At 31.7% G+C, this 24,883-nt stretch overlaps 2 protein-coding genes across 2 annotated transcripts; both read left to right on the top strand.

The window, feature by feature from the left end:
• The first annotated feature begins 2,808 nt into the window (after positions 1 to 2,808).
• Positions 2,809 to 6,172, top strand: LOC149094712 (uncharacterized). Its single transcript, XM_089269006.1, has 3 exons — positions 2,809 to 4,923; positions 5,090 to 5,352; positions 5,886 to 6,172. Exons 1-3 carry the CDS (start codon positions 3,492 to 3,494, stop codon positions 6,135 to 6,137), a joined length of 1,947 nt encoding a protein of 648 aa, XP_089125132.1. The 5' UTR covers positions 2,809 to 3,491; the 3' UTR covers positions 6,138 to 6,172.
• An 8,622-nt stretch (positions 6,173 to 14,794) lies between these two features.
• On the top strand, positions 14,795 to 17,701 carry LOC107359315 (uncharacterized). Its single transcript, XM_015925801.3, has 3 exons — positions 14,795 to 16,452; positions 16,619 to 16,881; positions 17,415 to 17,701. The coding sequence occupies exons 1-3, from the start codon at positions 15,021 to 15,023 to the stop codon at positions 17,664 to 17,666; spliced, it is 1,947 nt and encodes a 648-aa protein (XP_015781287.1). The 5' UTR covers positions 14,795 to 15,020; the 3' UTR covers positions 17,667 to 17,701.
• The last annotated feature ends 7,182 nt before the right edge of the window (positions 17,702 to 24,883 follow it).

Genomic DNA, 24,883 nt, shown 5'->3' with positions numbered 1-24,883 from the left:
TAATAAACAGAAGAAATTGGTTGATTTATTGGGTAATAAAACTTTTGCTCTACTGATAATACCTATAAATGTACCAAATTTCATCTTGACGCTATTCAATAGTAGCCACCAGTCTTACATTTTTGCCATTTTTGCCATCGTGACGCTGTCCATGCTAGGAGTTGTCATATCAAGGTATATCACAGCACCGGACGAATCACGGATAGTACCATATTGATCTGCAGTTGCAGTCCCAAAAGCTGCAGGACTAAGAGTCTGTCCTTCAACAGACCCAAACATAGCAATGATAGCTACTAAAAAGACAGAGAATACAATTTTAATCAATTGCATTTTTACTTTTTTTAAACAGTTTTAAAGAATTGAGAGATCACTTAATTACTATTTAGAATTTAATCTTCAACTGATGTATTTTCATTTGAATTCATTTTCTTTTATACTACTCTTTGAAGCATTACATCACTAACTTTATAACCATTTCGGAAGTGAAGTATCGTATGATCAAACGGTCCTCTCTCAAGGTCTCATCATGGTTTAAAAACATCTATTGTCAATAAGAGGGGGAGAAAACATTACTAATCAAACTTGTTTGTAAATTAAAACACTTTGACGCATTAACTAAAAAAGGCAGTTTTGTTTGTTTTACATTGAATTTAAATTTATTAAAAAGGTGTACAATTGACGCGAATAAGACCACAAAAAGAGAAGAAAACCATCGGATAAATTCATTATAGAAGTCAATAGTGAGAGATACGGATTCTGTATTTTTCTTCAAACCTGTTTGAACACAAATTTTTCAGCAACCTAAATTTCGAGACTTGAACAAAAATATTATGCAGGTTATGGCTTCATATTGCTTTGCTAACTGTGTTTAAAGATGTTGAATATTGTTAATCATGTTAATCATTTCAAGAGACACCTGAGTTAGTCTCACAAATTTTTTTGTGTTCATAAGAGTTTAATCTGTATGAATAAGAAATTTTCAAATTCTTTTTTCTCTTCCGAGTTTGAGCGATGATTGTGAATTGACCTTTGTTTTTTTTTCATTTTGTATGTCTCAGATACCAAAGCTACACTATTCTACTATCGCATATTGAATTTTCAGAAAAGTTCAACCATTTTCTTACGAGATATCGCTAACTCTTATGGTAACAGAAAGCAGTTGGCTTAACTAAAGATCGAAGTTATCCTTTTATAATAACTGAAACAGAGTTTTATTTCACAAAAAGTGTATTTACCGGTTAGTCATCAAAAGTCGTATCAGCTAAATGTTTTTCATGAGAAATTGTAATCTACAGAAATCACAAAGTATCTCAAAAATTAATTTACGTTGACCATGTCCTGAAAATGTAAATGTTACCATTGAAATAAACACTCAAACGAATTTTAAATTTTAACATTGACATTAAATAATCAATTATTACTCAGATTTTTGTTTGTTCACATGACTGCTAGCTTCTGTTATCGGAATTTGCTATAAAGCCGTGAAGAAATAAATTAAAAGGCAATTTTCAAAATGGCTAAGCTGAGTTAAAATCTTCACTGCGTTTCACTACGCGTCGTTGATCATAAATTGATTAGTTTGAATAAAATAAGAATGCAAACCGATCGCATACAAAACTTTTCAATTTAACGAAGCATATAAAATGAAGAGCAAAACAGATAAATTTGCCTTTTGCAATTTGGCTAAATAAAATCAACTTTATTGAATAAATTTGTATAATTTTTTAAATTCTGCAACAATGCTTTTGATTATTAATAAACAGAAGAAATTGGTTGATTTATTGGGTAATAAAACTTTTGCTCTACTGATAATACCTATAAATGTACCAAATTTCATCTTGACGCTATTCAATAGTAGCCACCAGTCTTACATTTTTGCCATTTTTGCCATCGTGACGCTGTCCATGCTAGGAGTTGTCATATCAAGGTATATCACAGCACCGGACGAATCACGGATAGTACCATATTGATCTGCAGTTGCAGTCCCAAAAGCTGCAGGACTAAGAGTCTGTCCTTCAACAGACCCAAACATAGCAATGATAGCTACTAAAAAGACAGAGAATACAATTTTAATCAATTGCATTTTTACTTTTTTTAAACAGTTTTAAAGAATTGAGAGATCACTTAATTACTATTTAGAATTTAATCTTCAACTGATGTATTTTCATTTGAATTCATTTTCTTTTATACTACTCTTTGAAGCATTACATCACTAACTTTATAACCATTTCGGAAGTGAAGTATCGTATGATCAAACGGTCCTCTCTCAAGGTCTCATCATGGTTTAAAAACATCTATTGTCAATAAGAGGGGGAGAAAACATTACTAATCAAACTTGTTTGTAAATTAAAACACTTTGACGCATTAACTAAAAAAGGCAGTTTTGTTTGTTTTACATTGAATTTAAATTTATTAAAAAGGTGTACAATTGACGCGAATAAGACCACAAAAAGAGAAGAAAACCATCGGATAAATTCATTATAGAAGTCAATAGTGAGAGATACGGATTCTGTATTTTTCTTCAAACCTGTTTGAACACAAATTTTTCAGCAACCTAAATTTCGAGACTTGAACAAAAATATTATGCAGGTTATGGCTTCATATTGCTTTGCTAACTGTGTTTAAAGATGTTGAATATTGTTAATCATGTTAATCATTTCAAGAGACACCTGAGTTAGTCTCACAAATTTTTTTGTGTTCATAAGAGTTTAATCTGTATGAAGAAGAAATTTTCAAATTCTTTTTTCTCTTCCGAGTTTGAGCGATGATTGTGAATTGACCTTTGTTTTTTTTTCATTTTGTATGTCTCAGATACCAAAGCTACACTATTCTACTATCGCATATTGAATTTTCAGAAAAGTTCAACCATTTTCTTACGAGATATCGCTAACTCTTATGGTAACAGAAAGCAGTTGGCTTAACTAAAGATCGAAGTTATCCTTTTATAATAACTGAAACAGAGTTTTATTTCACAAAAAGTGTATTTACCGGTTAGTCATCAAAAGTCGTATCAGCTAAATGTTTTTCATGAGAAATTGTAATCTACAGAAATCACAAAGTATCTCAAAAATTAATTTACGTTGACCATGTCCTGAAAATGTAAATGTTACCATTGAAATAAACACTCAAACGAATTTTAAATTTTAACATTGACATTAAATAATCAATTATTACTCAGATGTTTGTTTGTTCACATGACTGCTAGCTTCTGTTATCGGAATTTGCTATTAAGTTTGCCGTAAAATAAAACTTTTACTATTTAAACAGCGATAGCACGAGAAACATGTTTATGTGTTTCCTATGTTTCTGTGACTTGATGATGAAAATATGATGTACTTATGAGATTTTTCTGCTTATTGATGCTCATATAATGAAAATTGTGAGAATAAATCGGGTAAATTAATTTCAGTATTTATTGTGCAAAACAAATTCCTGCAAATGTTTAAAGTAACCTAAAACCTAAACCTAGTTTCTACACTTTTCAGCTTATCATGAGTAGGAGTAAGATACAGATTCTTTTCAGTATAATATGTTTAATCTTAGCTGCAGTTTTGTTGATTATCAACATTTCCACGTATAATACTGTCACACAGGTTTTCAAGAAAAACGTCTGTTATCCTCAAGTGGTCAACAATACCGATGAAAATGAGCATGCAAAGCTTTCTAATCCTGGATGCGTATTACCTGAAATTGATCCATTTGATCCGGTAATATTGCCTTACATCTTCAATGCATCTTTTCATTGTGAGCAATCAACCGAGTTGACTGTTATTAGCTCAGACAATCGTTTGGTCATCCAAATCCCAGATGATATCGATGAGGATATTGATTGTTACTACTCATGGGTATATCGAAATGGATCTGATTCGAGTGTTTCTTATGGCCCTGTGCAAGTGATTCCTCCAACCGATGGTGTTCAATTTGGAAACGATGCAAATGTTGTAAACACTAGCTGTATCGATCAAAAAACAAAACAAGTTATCTATCGCAATGTCCATTTCCATGTTCCTACATTCAAACAAGTGCCATTAACTAATAATGACTTACATCCCTCCGTAATAATTTTAGTGGTTGAATCTCTGAGTCGCTTGAGCTACCAACGCTTTATGCCTGCCATCAATCAAGCGATGCACGATATTGGTAACTTTCAACATCTTAAGGGTTTAAATCGAGTTGAAGAAAACTCTTTTCCCAATTCAATGGCTTTGCTTGCTGGAAGGACAATCACTGATGAAGTAGCTTCTTATTATTCAGGAATTACCTGGGATCATCAATTGCCTTACATTTGGGATACCTTCAAGAACTCTGGATATGTAACAAGTTTCTTAGAGGATCAGCCAATGCTTGGTCTTTTCTCGTTTTACAGTCGAGGCTTCCGTGATCCTCCAGTAGATTTTTATCCAGTTGAATATTGGGTACACATGTATCCAAATGGAACTGGTAACTTGTTCGATAATTGGGATAACCCTTTGCGCTATTGTTTTGAGAAAGCTGGAAGCAAATTAGAACTCTTTTTAACCATGTGTTCCAAATTTGCCGAAGATGTGATCAATCGCCAACAGAAGCCTTACTTTTTATATGCCTTTCACAGCCAAATGACCCATGATGACTTCAATAATTTCCAAATGGTTGATCAACCTGTGGCAGACTTTCTACACTCTTTGTCACCTTCAGTTCTGAACAATTCAATTGTTATCTTTATGGGTGATCATGGGCCTAGAATGGGTAGATGGGTGAAGCCTTGGGGTGATCAGATAGAAACTCCATATGCCCGAGTTGAAGGAAGTCTTCCATTTTTCGCCATTAGAATTCCAGACTCTTTGGACTCAAAGTATCCTCATTTGAGGAAATATCTATCATTAAATGAAGATCGACTGACAAGTTGGTATGATATTCATCAGATATTGCTTGACACAGCTCAGGGTAATAAACTTTTCAATTGCTTAAACTTTTAATTTGAACACTATCAGATTATAAAATGTCTCATTTGACTGGTATTTTTGTTGTGGAAAATGACCGATTCGATTATTCATCTAGATTAACCATGATTTGTGATACAAGTCCTTTCTCTTGTTTTATCCCTCTTCAGGTCTATTCAAACCAGTTGGAACTCGCACAAAAATTCCAGTTGCATATTCACTTTTTCGCGAAGAAATTCCTATTAGTCGGACCTGTGAAGATGCTAACATCAGCCAAGATTACTGTGCCTGTAATGGAAGAGTTGGGGTCAATCCTACTATTAGATATTGGCCTATTTATGCAGCTAAAGGTTTAGTGCATGAATTGCAAACCATTTTCCAAGAAAATAACTGCGGATCCAATGTAACCTTTGACAAAATATTATCAGGAGAGGTTAGTTCATTCACCAAGCTTTCTTTCAATCGTTGCATCTCCTACCACTTACATAAATTGAGTATTATCATTATCAAGATTTAGCATTATACGATTAGCAATAACTTTATCCATGATACAAAAGTGAATTTAAGCTTCTGTTCAGAATAATTGAAACAATCATTCATTGAATCAAGTGAGTTGATTATTTCAGAGATTTAACATAAGAAATTTTAGCACAAGTTTTATCAATTTATTCAATTGTGGTTTGGATTATTCCATTTGATGAATTGAATATTTGTGATTTTCTTTTTGGCTTCGCTCAATCTGAATCTGACATGAAAATTCAACATTCCATATTCTATTAACTACTACTATTCTGTTACTACACTTTCCAGTTGACTTCATCTGATCATCGAGGTTCAATCGCCCTTCATAATCTACATTAAAAACTCAACTATTGTCTCTAATTGTAGCATGAAACACAATTCATCCCTGGTTTTTTAACACATTCATTCACAATCAATAATTCGTGTTTCCTTTTATTTTAACAGTATTTCTATCCTCGATCGAATGAATCCTGGTCTACTTATGAAAGAGCCAATTTCTCAATCCAAGTTAAGCCAAGTCAGGCTGTGATCACTGCGATGGTTCATCGGTCAAAAGATGCAAATGATTATCGTTGGAGTCCCTGGAAGTTTCATGATCCAACAAACAAATTGGATTCAACAGAATACACAAAGTACCTCACAAAATTACTTTGCGTTGACCATGTCCTGGAAAATGTAAATGTTACCATTGTTTAACTTATTAAACACGCAAATAAAAGAATGATTCTGAATGGAATAATGAAAATTTATTTCGCGTAATCGACCAACGGCTTCCTTGATGATACGCATTCAAACCCAATTATAATAACTATGATAACTATTATTATTAAATTCTATTTGGTAACACTGGAATTGAGTGAGTATTGAATATTCGCATGTGATTAAAGCAAGAGAAAAACCATAAAAGTTAACAAAAACTGGACAGAAAATTGGACAGAAATTGGTCAAAAAAACTGTAAAAAATTTCAAATTCACTAAATATTCGAATACAAGTATTCGATTATCTGAAACACTCGAATAATATTCTATTCACGTTAAAAAATATTCGAATAATCGAGTATTCAAATACTCACTATCAGCTCTATTAATAATTCTGATTAATTCAATTTCTGTCTCATTAGTGAGTTAGTGCTGACTCTGAATCGGACAACTTCACCATTTAGTACTAAATCTTGGACTGGATTTTACCTGATAGGTAAGTTGCTAATGGATCAGCTAAGCTTTTTTTCTGATTCGGTACTAAAATTTTTTTATTTATTTCCGGATTTATAAGAGTATAATTATATTCTTGCAGGAAAATTGTTCTTTTTGTTGGTTTGGCATTAAACTGCTCTGAAGCCATCCATCAATCCATTCAATCTTTTAATCTCAGAAACGCTTTTATGTAAGTGCAAAATTTTGGTTTTCCTCTTGTAACCTGTGCGGAGAATTTTTGGTACAAGTTAAGTTAATTGAATTTGACAATTAAGACTAGGAAATTTAGCGACTTGAAGATGAAATGCATTCATAACAGTATTTGAGAAAATCTAATGATTGTAGGGGCTATCATTCTCTAAATATTTAGACTCAAAGCTTTGATGGTTCTGGTCGTCACATAAAGTTCCTTGGTAACCAATTTGCAAACAATTAATGCAAAATGTAGGCTTATCATGCTAGGACGGAAAAAATAGTTGCTGCTTTCACACCTTTCTCGAAAGTTAAGAAACGCATGATCAAACACAGTGCTGTTCAAGGCTTTCTCATGTTTAACTCTTAACGCCAATAAAAGAAGCAAAAGTTATCTGTGTTAAATTGTGCATAAATTAAAACACTCTGAATTTCAGTTCGTTTTGCAGAGTTCAAAATGAAAATGAGCCTAGTTTCGCACAAAATAAGCTAAACTAGTCTGAATAAACGTGAAATTGTTCTAATTCGCATACTACATATTTGCATAACTCCATAGATGTTTGAACCAGCCATTCGTTGGCTCTTGAAGGAAAAAGTAACTTTGATCTTACTTTTCAAGATTTAAAAATCACTAACTGTGTCATATATGAGTGGGTAACAGCTGATAGATTTTGTAAAGTTTCGATAGTACTGTTCTTGCGTTTGTTTGTAAGATTTCTGTTTACCACAAGCTCATATTCAATTAAGGTCGGATCTGGATGGGATAAGAAATCAAAAGCGTACACAGCACTTGTATTTACGCATCGAAATATTAACTATTGAAATCAGTTACAACCGAAAGACCTCTCGTAATTATTTGCTGTTGACTCGACAGCCCCGTATGTGAGACAATGTGTAGTAATATCTTGCTACACATAATTCTATTTTCATCTATAAATCGTCCATGTACCATCAACTTGCTTTACTGCTTTTACATCCAATCAAGCCATCTTTACAACGTCTTAGTTCGTCGATATCAGTAATGAATTATTGAGCCAGATAACTTCTGACTTTTAGTCAATTTTATTTCAGAATTTAAAAAATTATCAAAATCATTCAATAAATTGATTTAATTTACTCTAATTGCAAATTGATTTTTATTTTCCCTTCATTTTCTATGCTTCTTCCGGTTAGAAATGTTAAAAGAAATCACATACTAATCAATTTGATTTTTAACTAACCAATTTATCCAATGACCACAGTAAAGTTCAGTAAATTTTAAGTTTAAATTATAAGTTGGAATCAGTTTCGGAAGCTGAGAGTTAATTGGAAATATTCTTTGAGGAATTGAAGTTGAATTGACTGTATAGAGTTGTGAGTTGTGCAGGGATATTCTTAGAGGAATAACTGGAAGAGAACTGAATCAATTTCACCTTATAAGAGCTATATGGAAATATTTATTAAACTTTTTGAAACAACGTAAAAGAGTAGCATCATGTATGTGTTAAACATTAAATGCCAACTAAAGTGAGACAAAATTACTAGGCAAAGTCTTGTAAATATTTGAAACTCATTGGATAGAGGTTCAATTTTTAATTCATAGAATTTCAATTTATTGTCTTGCAATGTATTTTATTGTAATTTAATGTATTAACAATTTTCAAATCGTTCTTCTGTCAAATGATATTCGATTTGTTACAAAACTATTCATTTTCAACTGCTATAAAATATTTTTCAGCTTTAATCACCCTAAATGACATTTAATGTTTTTAACACATGAGAAAACCTTGAGAGGAACTGCTTTGATCACAAGATGCTTAACTTCCTAGAAAGGTGTACAATCAAACTTTTTTTCTGTTATCATTGCATAATTAGCTTACTTTGCATTTATCCATTAATCCATTATGCATTTTATTTTTTACTAACCAATTCATCCGATGACTAAAGTAACATGTCATCTTCATACATATATTTGAGTAATTAAACAAACGCACCTGGACGTTTTTATGTTTGAAAGAGTAGTATAAAAGGGAATGGATTAAATTGAAACGATATCAGTTGCAGATTAAATTCTAAATAGTAATTAAGTGATCTCTCAATTCTTTCAAAACTCATTAAAAAAGTAAAAATGCAATTGATTAAAATTGTATCCTCTGTTTTCTTGGTGGCTCTCATCGCTATGTTTGGTTCTGTTTCAGGACAAACACCTGCTAGTGGACCGTTTACTGACAAATATGGTACTACTCTAAATTGGGGAACATCTGACAAGTATGGTCGCTATTTGGTTAATGATCAATACGTAACTGCGCCATCAATGGGTTGATTTATTCTGACACCGATTTGAAGCTATAGATATTGATATATTCATAAGAATAATGATATTTGCTATACTGAGCATTGACTTCTGACTTTTAGTCAATTTTATTTCAGAATTTAAAAAATTATCAAAATCATTCAATAAATTGATTTAATTTACTCTAATTGCAAATTGATTTTTATTTTCCCTTCATTTTCTATGCTTCTTCCGGTTAGAAATGTTAAAAGAAATCACATACTAATCAATTTGATTTTTAACTAACCAATTTATCCAATGACCACAGTAAAGTTCAGTAAATTTTAAGTTTAAATTATAAGTTGGAATCAGTTTCGGAAGCTGAGAGTTAATTGGAAATATTCTTTGAGGAATTGAAGTTGAATTGACTGTATAGAGTTGTGAGTTGTGCAGGGATATTCTTAGAGGAATAACTGGAAGAGAACTGAATCAATTTCACCTTATAAGAGCTATATGGAAATATTTATTAAACTTTTTGAAACAACGTAAAAGAGTAGCATCATGTATGTGTTAAACATTAAATGCCGGTTAGAAATGTTAAAAGAAATCACATACTAATCAATTTGATTTTTAACTAACCAATTTATCCAATGACCACAGTAAAGTTCAGTAAATTTTAAGTTTAAATTATAAGTTGGAATCAGTTTCGGAAGCTGAGAGTTAATTGGAAATATTCTTTGAGGAATTGAAGTTGAATTGACTGTATAGAGTTGTGAGTTGTGCAGGGATATTCTTAGAGGAATAACTGGAAGAGAACTGAATCAATTTCACCTTATAAGAGCTATATGGAAATATTTATTAAACTTTTTGAAACAACGTAAAAGAGTAGCATCATGTATGTGTTAAACATTAAATGCCAACTAAAGTGAGACAAAATTACTAGGCAAAGTCTTGTAAATATTTGAAACTCATTGGATAGAGGTTCAATTTTTAATTCATAGAATTTCAATTTATTGTCTTGCAATGTATTTTATTGTAATTTAATGTATTAACAATTTTCAAATCGTTCTTCTGTCAAATGATATTCGATTTGTTACAAAACTATTCATTTTCAACTGCTATAAAATATTTTTCAGCTTTAATCACCCTAAATGACATTTAATGTTTTTAACACATGAGAAAACCTTGAGAGGAACTGCTTTGATCACAAGATGCTTAACTTCCTAGAAAGGTGTACAATCAAACTTTTTTTCTGTTATCATTGCATAATTAGCTTACTTTGCATTTATCCATTAATCCATTATGCATTTTATTTTTTACTAACCAATTCATCCGATGACTAAAGTAACATGTCATCTTCATACATATATTTGAGTAATTAAACAAACGCACCTGGACGTTTTTATGTTTGAAAGAGTAGTATAAAAGGGAATGGATTAAATTGAAACGATATCAGTTGCAGATTAAATTCTAAATAGTAATTAAGTGATCTCTCAATTCTTTGTAAGATTTCTGTTTACCACAAGCTCATATTCAATTAAGGTCGGATCTGGATGGGATAAGAAATCAAAAGCGTACACAGCACTTGTATTTACGCATCGAAATATTAACTATTGAAATCAGTTACAACCGAAAGACCTCTCGTAATTATTTGCTGTTGACTCGACAGCCCCGTATGTGAGACAATGTGTAGTAATATCTTGCTACACATAATTCTATTTTCATCTATAAATCGTCCATGTACCATCAACTTGCTTTACTGCTTTTACATCCAATCAAGCCATCTTTACAACGTCTTAGTTCGTCGATATCAGTAATGAATTATTGAGCCAGATAACTTCTGACTTTTAGTCAATTTTATTTCAGAATTTAAAAAATTATCAAAATCATTCAATAAATTGATTTAATTTACTCTAATTGCAAATTGATTTTTATTTTCCCTTCATTTTCTATGCTTCTTCCGGTTAGAAATGTTAAAAGAAATCACATACTAATCAATTTGATTTTTAACTAACCAATTTATCCAATGACCACAGTAAAGTTCAGTAAATTTTAAGTTTAAATTATAAGTTGGAATCAGTTTCGGAAGCTGAGAGTTAATTGGAAATATTCTTTGAGGAATTGAAGTTGAATTGACTGTATAGAGTTGTGAGTTGTGCAGGGATATTCTTAGAGGAATAACTGGAAGAGAACTGAATCAATTTCACCTTATAAGAGCTATATGGAAATATTTATTAAACTTTTTGAAACAACGTAAAAGAGTAGCATCATGTATGTGTTAAACATTAAATGCCAACTAAAGTGAGACAAAATTACTAGGCAAAGTCTTGTAAATATTTGAAACTCATTGGATAGAGGTTCAATTTTTAATTCATAGAATTTCAATTTATTGTCTTGCAATGTATTTTATTGTAATTTAATGTATTAACAATTTTCAAATCGTTCTTCTGTCAAATGATATTCGATTTGTTACAAAACTATTCATTTTCAACTGCTATAAAATATTTTTCAGCTTTAATCACCCTAAATGACATTTAATGTTTTTAACACATGAGAAAACCTTGAGAGGAACTGCTTTGATCACAAGATGCTTAACTTCCTAGAAAGGTGTACAATCAAACTTTTTTTCTGTTATCATTGCATAATTAGCTTACTTTGCATTTATCCATTAATCCATTATGCATTTTATTTTTTACTAACCAATTCATCCGATGACTAAAGTAACATGTCATCTTCATACATATATTTGAGTAATTAAACAAACGCACCTGGACGTTTTTATGTTTGAAAGAGTAGTATAAAAGGGAATGGATTAAATTGAAACGATATCAGTTGCAGATTAAATTCTAAATAGTAATTAAGTGATCTCTCAATTCTTTCAAAACTCATTAAAAAAGTAAAAATGCAATTGATTAAAATTGTATCCTCTGTTTTCTTGGTGGCTCTCATCGCTATGTTTGGTTCTGTTTCAGGACAAACACCTGCTAGTGGACCGTTTACTGACAAATATGGTACTACTCTAAATTGGGGAACATCTGACAAGTATGGTCGCTATTTGGTTAATGATCAATACGTAACTGCGCCATCAATGGGTTGATTTATTCTGACACCGATTTGAAGCTATAGATATTGATATATTCATAAGAATAATGATATTTGCTATACTGAGCATTGACTTCTGACTTTTAGTCAATTTTATTTCAGAATTTAAAAAATTATCAAAATCATTCAATAAATTGATTTAATTTACTCTAATTGCAAATTGATTTTTATTTTCCCTTCATTTTCTATGCTTCTTCCGGTTAGAAATGTTAAAAGAAATCACATACTAATCAATTTGCATAAAGTTAATCATTTCAAGAGACACCTGAGTTAGTCTCACAAATTTTTTTGTGTTCATAAGAGTTTAATCTGTATGAAGAAGAAATTTTCAAATTCTTTTTTCTCTTCCGAGTTTGAGCGATGATTGTGAATTGACCTTTGTTTTTTTTTCATTTTGTATGTCTCAGATACCAAAGCTACACTATTCTACTATCGCATATTGAATTTTCAGAAAAGTTCAACCATTTTCTTACGAGATATCGCTAACTCTTATGGTAACAGAAAGCAGTTGGCTTAACTAAAGATCGAAGTTATCCTTTTATAATAACTGAAACAGAGTTTTATTTCACAAAAAGTGTATTTACCGGTTAGTCATCAAAAGTCGTATCAGCTAAATGTTTTTCATGAGAAATTGTAATCTACAGAAATCACAAAGTATCTCAAAAATTAATTTACGTTGACCATGTCCTGAAAATGTAAATGTTACCATTGAAATAAACACTCAAACGAATTTTAAATTTTAACATTGACATTAAATAATCAATTATTACTCAGATTTTTGTTTGTTCACATGACTGCTAGCTTCTGTTATCGGAATTTGCTATAAAGCCGTGAAGAAATAAATTAAAAGGCAATTTTCAAAATGGCTAAGCTGAGTTAAAATCTTCACTGCGTTTCACTACGCGTCGTTGATCATAAATTGATTAGTTTGAATAAAATAAGAATGCAAACCGATCGCATACAAAACTTTTCAATTTAACGAAGCATATAAAATGAAGAGCAAAACAGATAAATTTGCCTTTTGCAATTTGGCTAAATAAAATCAACTTTATTGAATAAATTTGTATAATTTTTTAAATTCTGCAACAATGCTTTTGATTATTAATAAACAGAAGAAATTGGTTGATTTATTGGGTAATAAAACTTTTGCTCTACTGATAATACCTATAAATGTACCAAATTTCATCTTGACGCTATTCAATAGTAGCCACGAGTCTTACATTTTTGCCATTTTTGCCATCGTGACGCTGTCCATGCTAGGAGTTGTCATATCAAGGTATATCACAGCACCGGACGAATCACGGATAGTACCATATTGATCTGCAGTTGCAGTCCCAAAAGCTGCAGGACTAAGAGTCTGTCCTTCAACAGACCCAAACATAGCAATGATAGCTACTAAAAAGACAGAGAATACAATTTTAATCAATTGCATTTTTACTTTTTTTAAACAGTTTTAAAGAATTGAGAGATCACTTAATTACTATTTAGAATTTAATCTTCAACTGATGTATTTTCATTTGAATTCATTTTCTTTTATACTACTCTTTGAAGCATTACATCACTAACTTTATAACCATTTCGGAAGTGAAGTATCGTATGATCAAACGGTCCTCTCTCAAGGTCTCATCATGGTTTAAAAACATCTATTGTCAATAAGAGGGGGAGAAAACATTACTAATCAAACTTGTTTGTAAATTAAAACACTTTGACGCATTAACTAAAAAAGGCAGTTTTGTTTGTTTTACATTGAATTTAAATTTATTAAAAAGGTGTACAATTGACGCGAATAAGACCACAAAAAGAGAAGAAAACCATCGGATAAATTCATTATAGAAGTCAATAGTGAGAGATACGGATTCTGTATTTTTCTTCAAACCTGTTTGAACACAAATTTTTCAGCAACCTAAATTTCGAGACTTGAACAAAAATATTATGCAGGTTATGGCTTCATATTGCTTTGCTAACTGTGTTTAAAGATGTTGAATATTGTTAATCATGTTAATCATTTCAAGAGACACCTGAGTTAGTCTCACAAATTTTTTTGTGTTCATAAGAGTTTAATCTGTATGAAGAAGAAATTTTCAAATTCTTTTTTCTCTTCCGAGTTTGAGCGATGATTGTGAATTGACCTTTGTTTTTTTTTCATTTTGTATGTCTCAGATACCAAAGCTACACTATTCTACTATCGCATATTGAATTTTCAGAAAAGTTCAACCATTTTCTTACGAGATATCGCTAACTCTTATGGTAACAGAAAGCAGTTGGCTTAACTAAAGATCGAAGTTATCCTTTTATAATAACTGAAACAGAGTTTTATTTCACAAAAAGTGTATTTACCGGTTAGGCATCAAAAGTCGTATCAGCTAAATGTTTTTCATGAGAAATTGTAATCTACAGAAATCACAAAGTATCTCAAAAATTAATTTACGTTGACCATGTCCTGAAAATGTAAATGTTACCATTGAAATAAACACTCAAACGAATTTTAAATTTTAACATTGACATTAAATAATCAATTATTACTCAGATGTTTGTTTGTTCACATGACTGCTAGCTTCTGTTATCGGAATTTGCTATTAAGTTTGCCGTAAAATAAAACTTTTACTATTTAAACAGCGATAGCACGAGAAACATGTTTATGTGTTTCCTATGTTTCTGTGACTTGATGATGAAAATATGATGTACTTATGAGATTTTTCTGCTTATTGATGCTCATATAATGAAAATTGTGAGAATAAATCGGGTAAATTAATTTCAGTATTTATTGTGCAAAACAAATTCCTGCAAATGTTTAAAGTAACCTAAAACCTAAACCTAGTTTCTACACTTTTCAGCTTATCATGAGTAGGAGTAAGATACAGATTCTTTTCAGTATAATATGTTTAATCTTAGCTGCAGTTTTGTTGATTATCAACATTTCCACGTATAATACTGTCACACAGGTTTTCAAGAAAAACGTCTGTTATCCTCAAGTGGTCAACAATACCGATGAAAATGAGCATGCAAAGCTTTCTAATCCTGGATGCGTATTACCTGAAATTGATCCATTTGATCCGGTAATATTGCCTTACATCTTCAATGCATCTTTTCATTGTGAGCAATCAACCGAGTTGACTGTTATTAGCTCAGACAATCGTTTGGTCATCCAAATCCCAGATGATATCGATGAGGATATTGATTGTTACTACTCATGGGTATATCGAAATGGATCTGATTCGAGTGTTTCTTATGGCCCTGTGCAAGTGATTCCTCCAACCGATGGTGTTCAATTTGGAAACGATGCAAATGTTGTAAACACTAGCTGTATCGATCAAAAAACAAAACAAGTTATCTATCGCAATGTCCATTTCCATGTTCCTACATTCAAACAAGTGCCATTAACTAATAATGACTTACATCCCTCCGTAATAATTTTAGTGGTTGAATCTCTGAGTCGCTTGAGCTACCAACGCTTTATGCCTGCCATCAATCAAGCGATGCACGATATTGGTAACTTTCAACATCTTAAGGGTTTAAATCGAGTTGAAGAAAACTCTTTTCCCAATTCAATGGCTTTGCTTGCTGGAAGGACAATCACTGATGAAGTAGCTTCTTATTATTCAGGAATTACCTGGGATCATCAATTGCCTTACATTTGGGATACCTTCAAGAACTCTGGATATGTAACAAGTTTCTTAGAGGATCAGCCAATGCTTGGTCTTTTCTCGTTTTACAGTCGAGGCTTCCGTGATCCTCCAGTAGATTTTTATCCAGTTGAATATTGGGTACACATGTATCCAAATGGAACTGGTAACTTGTTCGATAATTGGGATAACCCTTTGCGCTATTGTTTTGAGAAAGCTGGAAGCAAATTAGAACTCTTTTTAACCATGTGTTCCAAATTTGCCGAAGATGTGATCAATCGCCAACAGAAGCCTTACTTTTTATATGCCTTTCACAGCCAAATGACCCATGATGACTTCAATAATTTCCAAATGGTTGATCAACCTGTGGCAGACTTTCTACACTCTTTGTCACCTTCAGTTCTGAACAATTCAATTGTTATCTTTATGGGTGATCATGGGCCTAGAATGGGTAGATGGGTGAAGCCTTGGGGTGATCAGATAGAAACTCCATATGCCCGAGTTGAAGGAAGTCTTCCATTTTTCGCCATTAGAATTCCAGACTCTTTGGACTCAAAGTATCCTCATTTGAGGAAATATCTATCATTAAATGAAGATCGACTGACAAGTTGGTATGATATTCATCAGATATTGCTTGACACAGCTCAGGGTAATAAACTTTTCAATTGCTTAAACTTTTAATTTGAACACTATCAGATTATAAAATGTCTCATTTGACTGGTATTTTTGTTGTGGAAAATGACCGATTCGATTATTCATCTAGATTAACCATGATTTGTGATACAAGTCCTTTCTCTTGTTTTATCCCTCTTCAGGTCTATTCAAACCAGTTGGAACTCGCACAAAAATTCCAGTTGCATATTCACTTTTTCGCGAAGAAATTCCTATTAGTCGGACCTGTGAAGATGCTAACATCAGCCAAGATTACTGTGCCTGTAATGGAAGAGTTGGGGTCAATCCTACTATTAGATATTGGCCTATTTATGCAGCTAAAGGTTTAGTGCATGAATTGCAAACCATTTTCCAAGAAAATAACTGCGGATCCAATGTAACCTTTGACAAAATATTATCAGGAGAGGTTAGTTCATTCACCAAGCTTTCTTTCAATCGTTGCATCTCCTACCACTTACATAAATTGAGTATTATCATTATCAAGATTTAGCATTATACGATTAGCAATAACTTTATCCATGATACAAAAGTGAATTTAAGCTTCTGTTCAGAATAATTGAAACAATCATTCATTGAATCAAGTGAGTTGATTATTTCAGAGATTTAACATAAGAAATTTTAGCACAAGTTTTATCAATTTATTCAATTGTGGTTTGGATTATTCCATTTGATGAATTGAATATTTGTGATTTTCTTTTTGGCTTCGCTCAATCTGAATCTGACATGAAAATTCAACATTCCATATTCTATTAACTACTACTATTCTGTTACTACACTTTCCAGTTGACTTCATCTGATCATCGAGGTTCAATCGCCCTTCATAATCTACATTAAAAACTCAACTATTGTCTCTAATTGTAGCATGAAACACAATTCATCCCTGGTTTTTTAACACATTCATTCACAATCAATAATTCGTGTTTCCTTTTATTTTAACAGTATTTCTATCCTCGATCGAATGAATCCTGGTCTACTTATGAAAGAGCCAATTTCTCAATCCAAGTTAAGCCAAGTCAGGCTGTGATCACTGCGATGGTTCATCGGTCAAAAGATGCAAATGATTATCGTTGGAGTCCCTGGAAGTTTCATGATCCAACAAACAAATTGGATTCAACAGAATACACAAAGTACCTCACAAAATTACTTTGCGTTGACCATGTCCTGGAAAATGTAAATGTTACCATTGTTTAACTTATTAAACACGCAAATAAAAGAATGATTCTGAATGGAATAATGAAAATTTATTTCGCGTAATCGACCAACGGCTTCCTTGATGATACGCATTCAAACCCAATTATAATAACTATGATAACTATTATTATTAAATTCTATTTGGTAACACTGGAATTGAGTGAGTATTGAATATTCGCATGTGATTAAAGCAAGAGAAAAACCATAAAAGTTAACAAAAACTGGACAGAAAATTGGACAGAAATTGGTCAAAAAAACTGTAAAAAATTTCAAATTCACTAAATATTCGAATACAAGTATTCGATTATCTGAAACACTCGAATAATATTCTATTCACGTTAAAAAATATTCGAATAATCGAGTATTCAAATACTCACTATCAGCTCTATTAATAATTCTGATTAATTCAATTTCTGTCTCATTAGTGAGTTAGTGCTGACTCTGAATCGGACAACTTCACCATTTAGTACTAAATCTTGGACTGGATTTTACCTGATAGGTAAGTTGCTAATGGATCAGCTAAGCTTTTTTTCTGATTCGGTACTAAAATTTTTTTATTTATTTCCGGATTTATAAGAGTATAATTATATTCTTGCAGGAAAATTGTTCTTTTTGTTGGTTTGGCATTAAACTGCTCTGAAGCCATCCATCAATCCATTCAATCTTTTAATCTCAGAAACGCTTTTATGTAAGTGCAAAATTTTGGTTTTCCTCTTGTAACCTGTGCGGAGAATTTTTGGTACAAGTTAAGTTAATTGAATTTGACAATTAAGACTAGGAAATTTAGCGACTTGAAGATGAAATGCATTCATAACAGTATTTGAGAAAATCTAATGATTGTAGGGGCTATCATTCTCTAAATATTTAGACTCAAAGCTTTGATGGTTCTGGTCGTCACATAAAGTTCCTTGGTAACCAATTTGCAAACAATTAATGCAAAATGTAGGCTTATCATGCTAGGACGGAAAAAATAGTTGCTGCTTTCACACCTTTCTCGAAAGTTAAGAAACGCATGATCAAACACAGTGCTGTTCAAGGCTTTCTCATGTTTAACTCTTAACGCCAATAAAAGAAGCAAAAGTTATCTGTGTTAAATTGTGCATAAATTAAAACACTCTGAATTTCAGTTCGTTTTGCAGAGTTCAAAATGACAATGAGCCTAGTTTCGCACAAAATAAGCTAAACTAGTCTGAATAAACGTGAAATTGTTCTAATTCGCATACTACATATTTGCATAACTCCATAGATGTTTGAACCAGCCATTCGTTGGCTCTTGAAGGAAAAAGTAACTTTGATCTTACTTTTCAAGATTTAAAAATCACTAACTGTGTCATATATGAGTGGGTAACAGCTGATAGATTTTGTAAAGTTTCGATAGTACTGTTCTTGCGTTTGTTTGTAAGATTTCTGTTTACCACAAGCTCATATTCAATTAAGGTCGGATCTGGATGGGATAAGAAATCAAAAGCGTACACAGCACTTGTATTTACGCATCGAAATATTAACTATTGAAATCAGTTACAACCGAAAGACCTCTCGTAATTATTTGCTGTTGACTCGACAGCCCCGTATGTGAGACAATGTGTAGTAATATCTTGCTACACATAATTCTATTTTCATCTATAAATCGTCCATGTACCATCAACTTGCTTTACTGCTTTTACATCCAATCAAGCCATCTTTACAACGTCTTAGTTCGTCGATATCAGTAATGAATTATTGAGCCAGATAACTTCTGACTTTTAGTCAATTTTATTTCAGAATTTAAAAAATTATCAAAATCATTCAATAAATTGATTTAATTTACTCTAATTGCAAATTGATTTTTATTTTCCCTTCATTTTCTATGCTTCTTCCGGTTAGAAATGTTAAAAGAAATCACATACTAATCAATTTGATTTTTAACTAACCAATTTATCCAATGACCACAGTAAAGTTCAGTAAATTTTAAGTTTAAATTATAAGTTGGAATCAGTTTCGGAAGCTGAGAGTTAATTGGAAATATTCTTTGAGGAATTGAAGTTGAATTGACTGTATAGAGTTGTGAGTTGTGCAGGGATATTCTTAGAGGAATAACTGGAAGAGAACTGAATCAATTTCACCTTATAAGAGCTATATGGAAATATTTATTAAACTTTTTGAAACAACGTAAAAGAGTAGCATCATGTATGTGTTAAACATTAAATGCCAACTAAAGTGAGACAAAATTACTAGGCAAAGTCTTGTAAATATTTGAAACTCATTGGATAGAGGTTCAATTTTTAATTCATAGAATTTCAATTTATTGTCTTGCAATGTATTTTATTGTAATTTAATGTATTAACAATTTTCAAATCGTTCTTCTGTCAAATGATATTCGATTTGTTACAAAACTATTCATTTTCAACTGCTATAAAATATTTTTCAGCTTTAATCACCCTAAATGACATTTAATGTTTTTAACACATGAGAAAACCTTGAGAGGAACTGCTTTGATCACAAGATGCTTAACTTCCTAGAAAGGTGTACAATCAAACTTTTTTTCTGTTATCATTGCATAATTAGCTTACTTTGCATTTATCCATTAATCCATTATGCATTTTATTTTTTACTAACCAATTCATCCGATGACTAAAGTAACATGTCATCTTCATACATATATTTGAGTAATTAAACAAACGCACCTGGACGTTTTTATGTTTGAAAGAGTAGTATAAAAGGGAATGGATTAAATTGAAACGATATCAGTTGCAGATTAAATTCTAAATAGTAATTAAGTGATCTCGCAATTCTTTCAAAACTCATTAAAAAAGTAAAAATGCAATTGATTAAAATTGTATCCTCTGTTTTCTTGGTGGCTCTCATCGCTATGTTTGGTTCTGTTTCAGGACAAACACCTGCTAGTGGACCGTTTACTGACAAATATGGTACTACTCTAAATTGGGGAACATCTGACAAGTATGGTCGCTATTTGGTTAATGATCAATACGTAACTGCGCCATCAATGGGTTGATTTATTCTGACACCGATTTGAAGCTATAGATATTGATATATTCATAAGAATAATGATATTTGCTATACTGAGCATTGACTTCTGACTTTTAGTCAATTTTATTTCAGAATTTAAAAAATTATCAAAATCATTCAATAAATTGATTTAATTTACTCTAATTGCAAATTGATTTTTATTTTCCCTTCATTTTCTATGCTTCTTCCGGTTAGAAATGTTAAAAGAAATCACATACTAATCAATTTGCATAAAGTCAAATGCAAAATGGAAGAAAAAGAAATATTGAAATACCTTTTAAAGGATGTTAAATATAATTTGGAATCAGCTCTTTATGGTGAAAAGCCAAGAATGCCAGAAATCTTATAGATTGTATAAGGTCTATTTAATCACAATATACTCAATAACAAAAAGAATTTGAAAATTTAATTTCACAAGTGAACTGAAAAAATTGTCAAGTAAAAGTTGTGAGTAAAAGTAACCAAATAAGCATCTGAATTTGAATTCAACATAAGTAAATGATTCAGGCCAATTGTGCCTGAGCAAAAGAGGAAAGAATAATGTCAAAAAACGAGAAGAAGCAAATTGAAATTTGATGAATTTACGAAACAAATGAACAAAGAAAACTAAATTCTATTTCACGTTACAATTAAAGAAAAAGCAACTGCTCATAGTCTTAAAATTTGGCTCGATAATTTGCATACATCAGACCTATGTACTTAAAGAAATTGAAAATACAATCAAGTAAAAAATGAAGTGAGATTTAGGTGCTCTTTTTGCATCGTTTGGGAAGATAGTAATGAAGCAACAATATTGACTGACTCCATATTTGCTATTTCTCCCACTCAGGTAATCATCATTGTTCAAGTTTCTTCAACTATAGCCGTTCCGATAGCCGATCTGAATTTATTGCACAATTCTCTAGGCAGAGGTTTGGTCAACAAATCAGCTAACATTTCATCTGTTCGTCTGTGAACGATTTTGGTTAAATTAGAATTAACCTTTTCACGAATTAAATTATGCTTAATATCGATATGTTTTGATCTGGACTGGTTTACTGAATCCTTACTGAGTGCAATGGCAGCTTGATTGACTTAAAATATTTTAGTTGGGCCGTTAATATCAAAACCAAGTTCATCTAAAAATGACCGAAACCACATTATTTGACACATTCAACTAACGCGACATATTCTGCCTCCGGATTTGATAGAGCAACTGAAGATTGCTTCTTTGATAACCATAAAACTAAATTATCATTAAAAAAACTACAACTCCACTCGTACTCTTTCTATCGTTAACATCATCAGCAAAACTTGCATCAGAATAACCAATAAGATTCACATTTTCCCTCTTTTTAAAGAGTAAACCATAATTTTGTGTACCTTTTAGGTATTTATATATGCGTTTCACTGCTTCCCAATGTGTGCGATGGATTAGCCAAAAATTGACTCAGTTTTCCTATTGAAACAGATACATTTGGACGAGTACATGTTGAAAAATAGATCAAAGCGCCAACAGCACTATTGTAAGGTACATTTTTCATCTTCTCATCAACAATAGATGTCATTTCCCTGATTGTTCTGTTCATTCGTTCAGCGACACCATTTTGCTCATGATAGTAAGGAATCGATGTCTCATGTCGAGTACCTTTTTCTTTCAGATGATTTTCGAAATAATTGGATGTATATTCAAGTGCATTGTCAGATCTGAAACATTCAATAGGTTTACCATGTTGTACTGTAACAAGAGCCTCAAATTGTTTATACATTTCAAATGCCTCTTTCCTTTCAGATATTGGTACAACTTCAACCCAATTCGACCAATCGTCAATAAACGTCAAGAAATATTTCTTACCACTGAATGAAGGTACTTTAATCGGTCCACAAATATCTGAATAAATTATGTCCAAAACTGGTTTGGTTTTTACCCTTGATCTACTGGTAAATGAACCTCTGGTCATTTTTCCTTTCAAACAACCAAAACATATACCATTTTGCTTACCATCAGCTACAATCCCTTCAACTAAACCATTTTGATAATATGATTCAAGCTATCAAAATTGGAATGACCAAATCCTAGATGCCATAAGTTAATATCACCATGATTATCATTTGTTTTTCCCATAAAAACGACATTTGACTTTTGTGTCTTTTGAGATATAGCTTAACAGTTCAAAGAATACAGTGAAAGGAAGAGTTATTCATTTGTTGAATCAAATTAAAGTTGCATTCAGATTCAAACAATTAACACAAAACAGAAGATTATTCAGCCTCTCCAATCCTGAAATTCAGATTCTTTTAGGATCACCTCGAACTATCAATTACAACTCGTTTTACTTTAGTTTACTTTTAGGATAACAATCCTAACCAAAGATTTACCAAAATCTTAACCACCATCCGACCAGAACAAGTAGACTTGTGAAGTGTGTCTAACACAAGATTCCAAGTCCGAAACCACAAGTATTTGAATACTTTACCACACAGCTAGAAATAGCTAATTAAGGTCAAAACAAGACTGGCACAAACAATGAACTATCGCGTTTTAAAGCAAACTAATAGTTGAAACACATTGAGTAATAAGTATGTGAATACTTTAACTTAGAACTAACAAATTTTAGGAAACTTTATTAATTCAAGAGCAGGACGGGATTAAACCGACTTGCTATTCCAATACCAGGAGTAATCAGAACTTGATTAATAAGTAATTTAAACAGTAATTAAATCATAGATTAAACAGTAAAAATGAACATAAAGATGATCAGAAATTGAACATAAACCAAAATGGCAAAATTGTCTCAATATATACTACTGTTAACGGGAGGAAATGGAAGGTTTTGAAACTTTAAGAAAAAAGGAAGACAAATGAAGAAAGGAAACTGTGTCTCCATTGACAATTTTACAAACAAAAAGAAGAAAGGGATTAATGAAAAATTACAAAATGAAAAGTATGGATATTTATGTATTTGAATACTTTATCAGGATCCAAAGCAAAATGAAATTAATTTATCTTGGGTAACTCTACCCTTCAACAGATTTGATCGTCTTTCTCCAGTTACTAATAATTCATCATTTAGATAAATGTTGCATTTACCGTTTTTGAAGATGAACTTAGCACCATTTGCTTCAGCTTGACCAACTGGAATTAAATTTTGTGTCAATTTTGGTAAATAGTAAACATTTGAAAGAGTGAAATAATTTGTTTTGCCATTGATCATAGTGGGTATATCGATGCTACCTTTACCATCAACTCTAAGAGCCGTACCGTCAGCTTGATAAACGTAATCATTTTCAAGCTCAACATAATCCTTCAATAAATTAATATTGTCTGTCATATGCTTTGTTGCTCCAGAATCTATTTTCACATTGTAACAATCAATATCTTGAGTAACAGTTAGCACTTTATTATCCTTATTGTTACTTTCATTGACCGTCTTAACGAAAGTGACCTTTAATTCTGGACAATTTTTCTTAATATGTCCCTTTTCATTGCATTCAAAACAGACAATTTACCAGAAACAGCTAATGCTTTGTTCATTTCACCATTACGACCATTATCTTGTTGACCTTGTTTCAAACGAAACTCTTCTTGAATGACTTTAGTAAGTAAATCATTGAATTTCATTTCCGCAACTAATATTTGGATTGAAGAGACAAAATTAGAGAATTGACTTGACAAAATAGTAATAACGTTTCGTTGTCAGATATAACTTCACCAGTCAAACTTAACTGACTCCAGATATCTTGTAACTCAGCAATCTTGTCTACTTGTCTACTTGAGTATAATTGATTCATCATATTTGAATTTCAAAGCAAATAGTCGATCCCTTAAATAATACTTATGAGATAGCCCTTTTGGTTCAAAAGTAGAACTCAAGATATTCCAATCATCATAAGCAGTCTCGCAACTTTGAATAAGAGCTGATGAAACTGAGCAGCACAATAAGCCCAACGCCTTCTCGTTTTGTCTTATGTTGATTTTCAATTTTTGATTTCCTAATTTTAACAATTGTTTGTCAGCAACAATACTCCACAAACTGAATTTATCAAAGAGAAAGCGCATCAGAGAATCTTTAATTACACAAATCGTGATAATTGTCTTACCCCTGAAAATTCATCAATTCGTAACTCTTAACTCGAGAGTTGTAGTTTTGGCACTTATAAATCATTTAACAATAAACCATAACGCCATTAAACTAAAAAAAATTTGCTTACCTACACAATGCTTTGAATAT

The sequence above is a fragment of the Tetranychus urticae genome, chromosome 1, assembly GCF_039701765.1.
Source record: "Tetranychus urticae isolate SD_2017Ah chromosome 1, NJAU_TeUrti_SD_1.0, whole genome shotgun sequence".
Taxonomy (NCBI): domain Eukaryota; kingdom Metazoa; phylum Arthropoda; class Arachnida; order Trombidiformes; family Tetranychidae; genus Tetranychus; species Tetranychus urticae.
The sequence above is the reverse complement of the archived record's forward strand: the minus strand, read 5'-3'. Positions and strand labels throughout refer to the sequence as shown.

Excerpts from the sequence above, each read along its gene's own strand:
- LOC107359315 (XM_015925801.3), top strand. The coding sequence starts at position 15,021 with ATGAGTAGGAGTAAGATACAGATTCTTTTCAGTATAATATGTTTAATC. Across the intron at positions 16,453-16,618 it reads ATTGCTTGACACAGCTCAGG|GTCTATTCAAACCAGTTGGA; the intron begins GTAATAAACTTT and ends ATCCCTCTTCAG. Across the intron at positions 16,882-17,414 it reads ACAAAATATTATCAGGAGAG|TATTTCTATCCTCGATCGAA; the intron begins GTTAGTTCATTC and ends TTATTTTAACAG.
- LOC149094712 (XM_089269006.1), top strand. The coding sequence starts at position 3,492 with ATGAGTAGGAGTAAGATACAGATTCTTTTCAGTATAATATGTTTAATC. Across the intron at positions 4,924-5,089 it reads ATTGCTTGACACAGCTCAGG|GTCTATTCAAACCAGTTGGA; the intron begins GTAATAAACTTT and ends ATCCCTCTTCAG. Across the intron at positions 5,353-5,885 it reads ACAAAATATTATCAGGAGAG|TATTTCTATCCTCGATCGAA; the intron begins GTTAGTTCATTC and ends TTATTTTAACAG.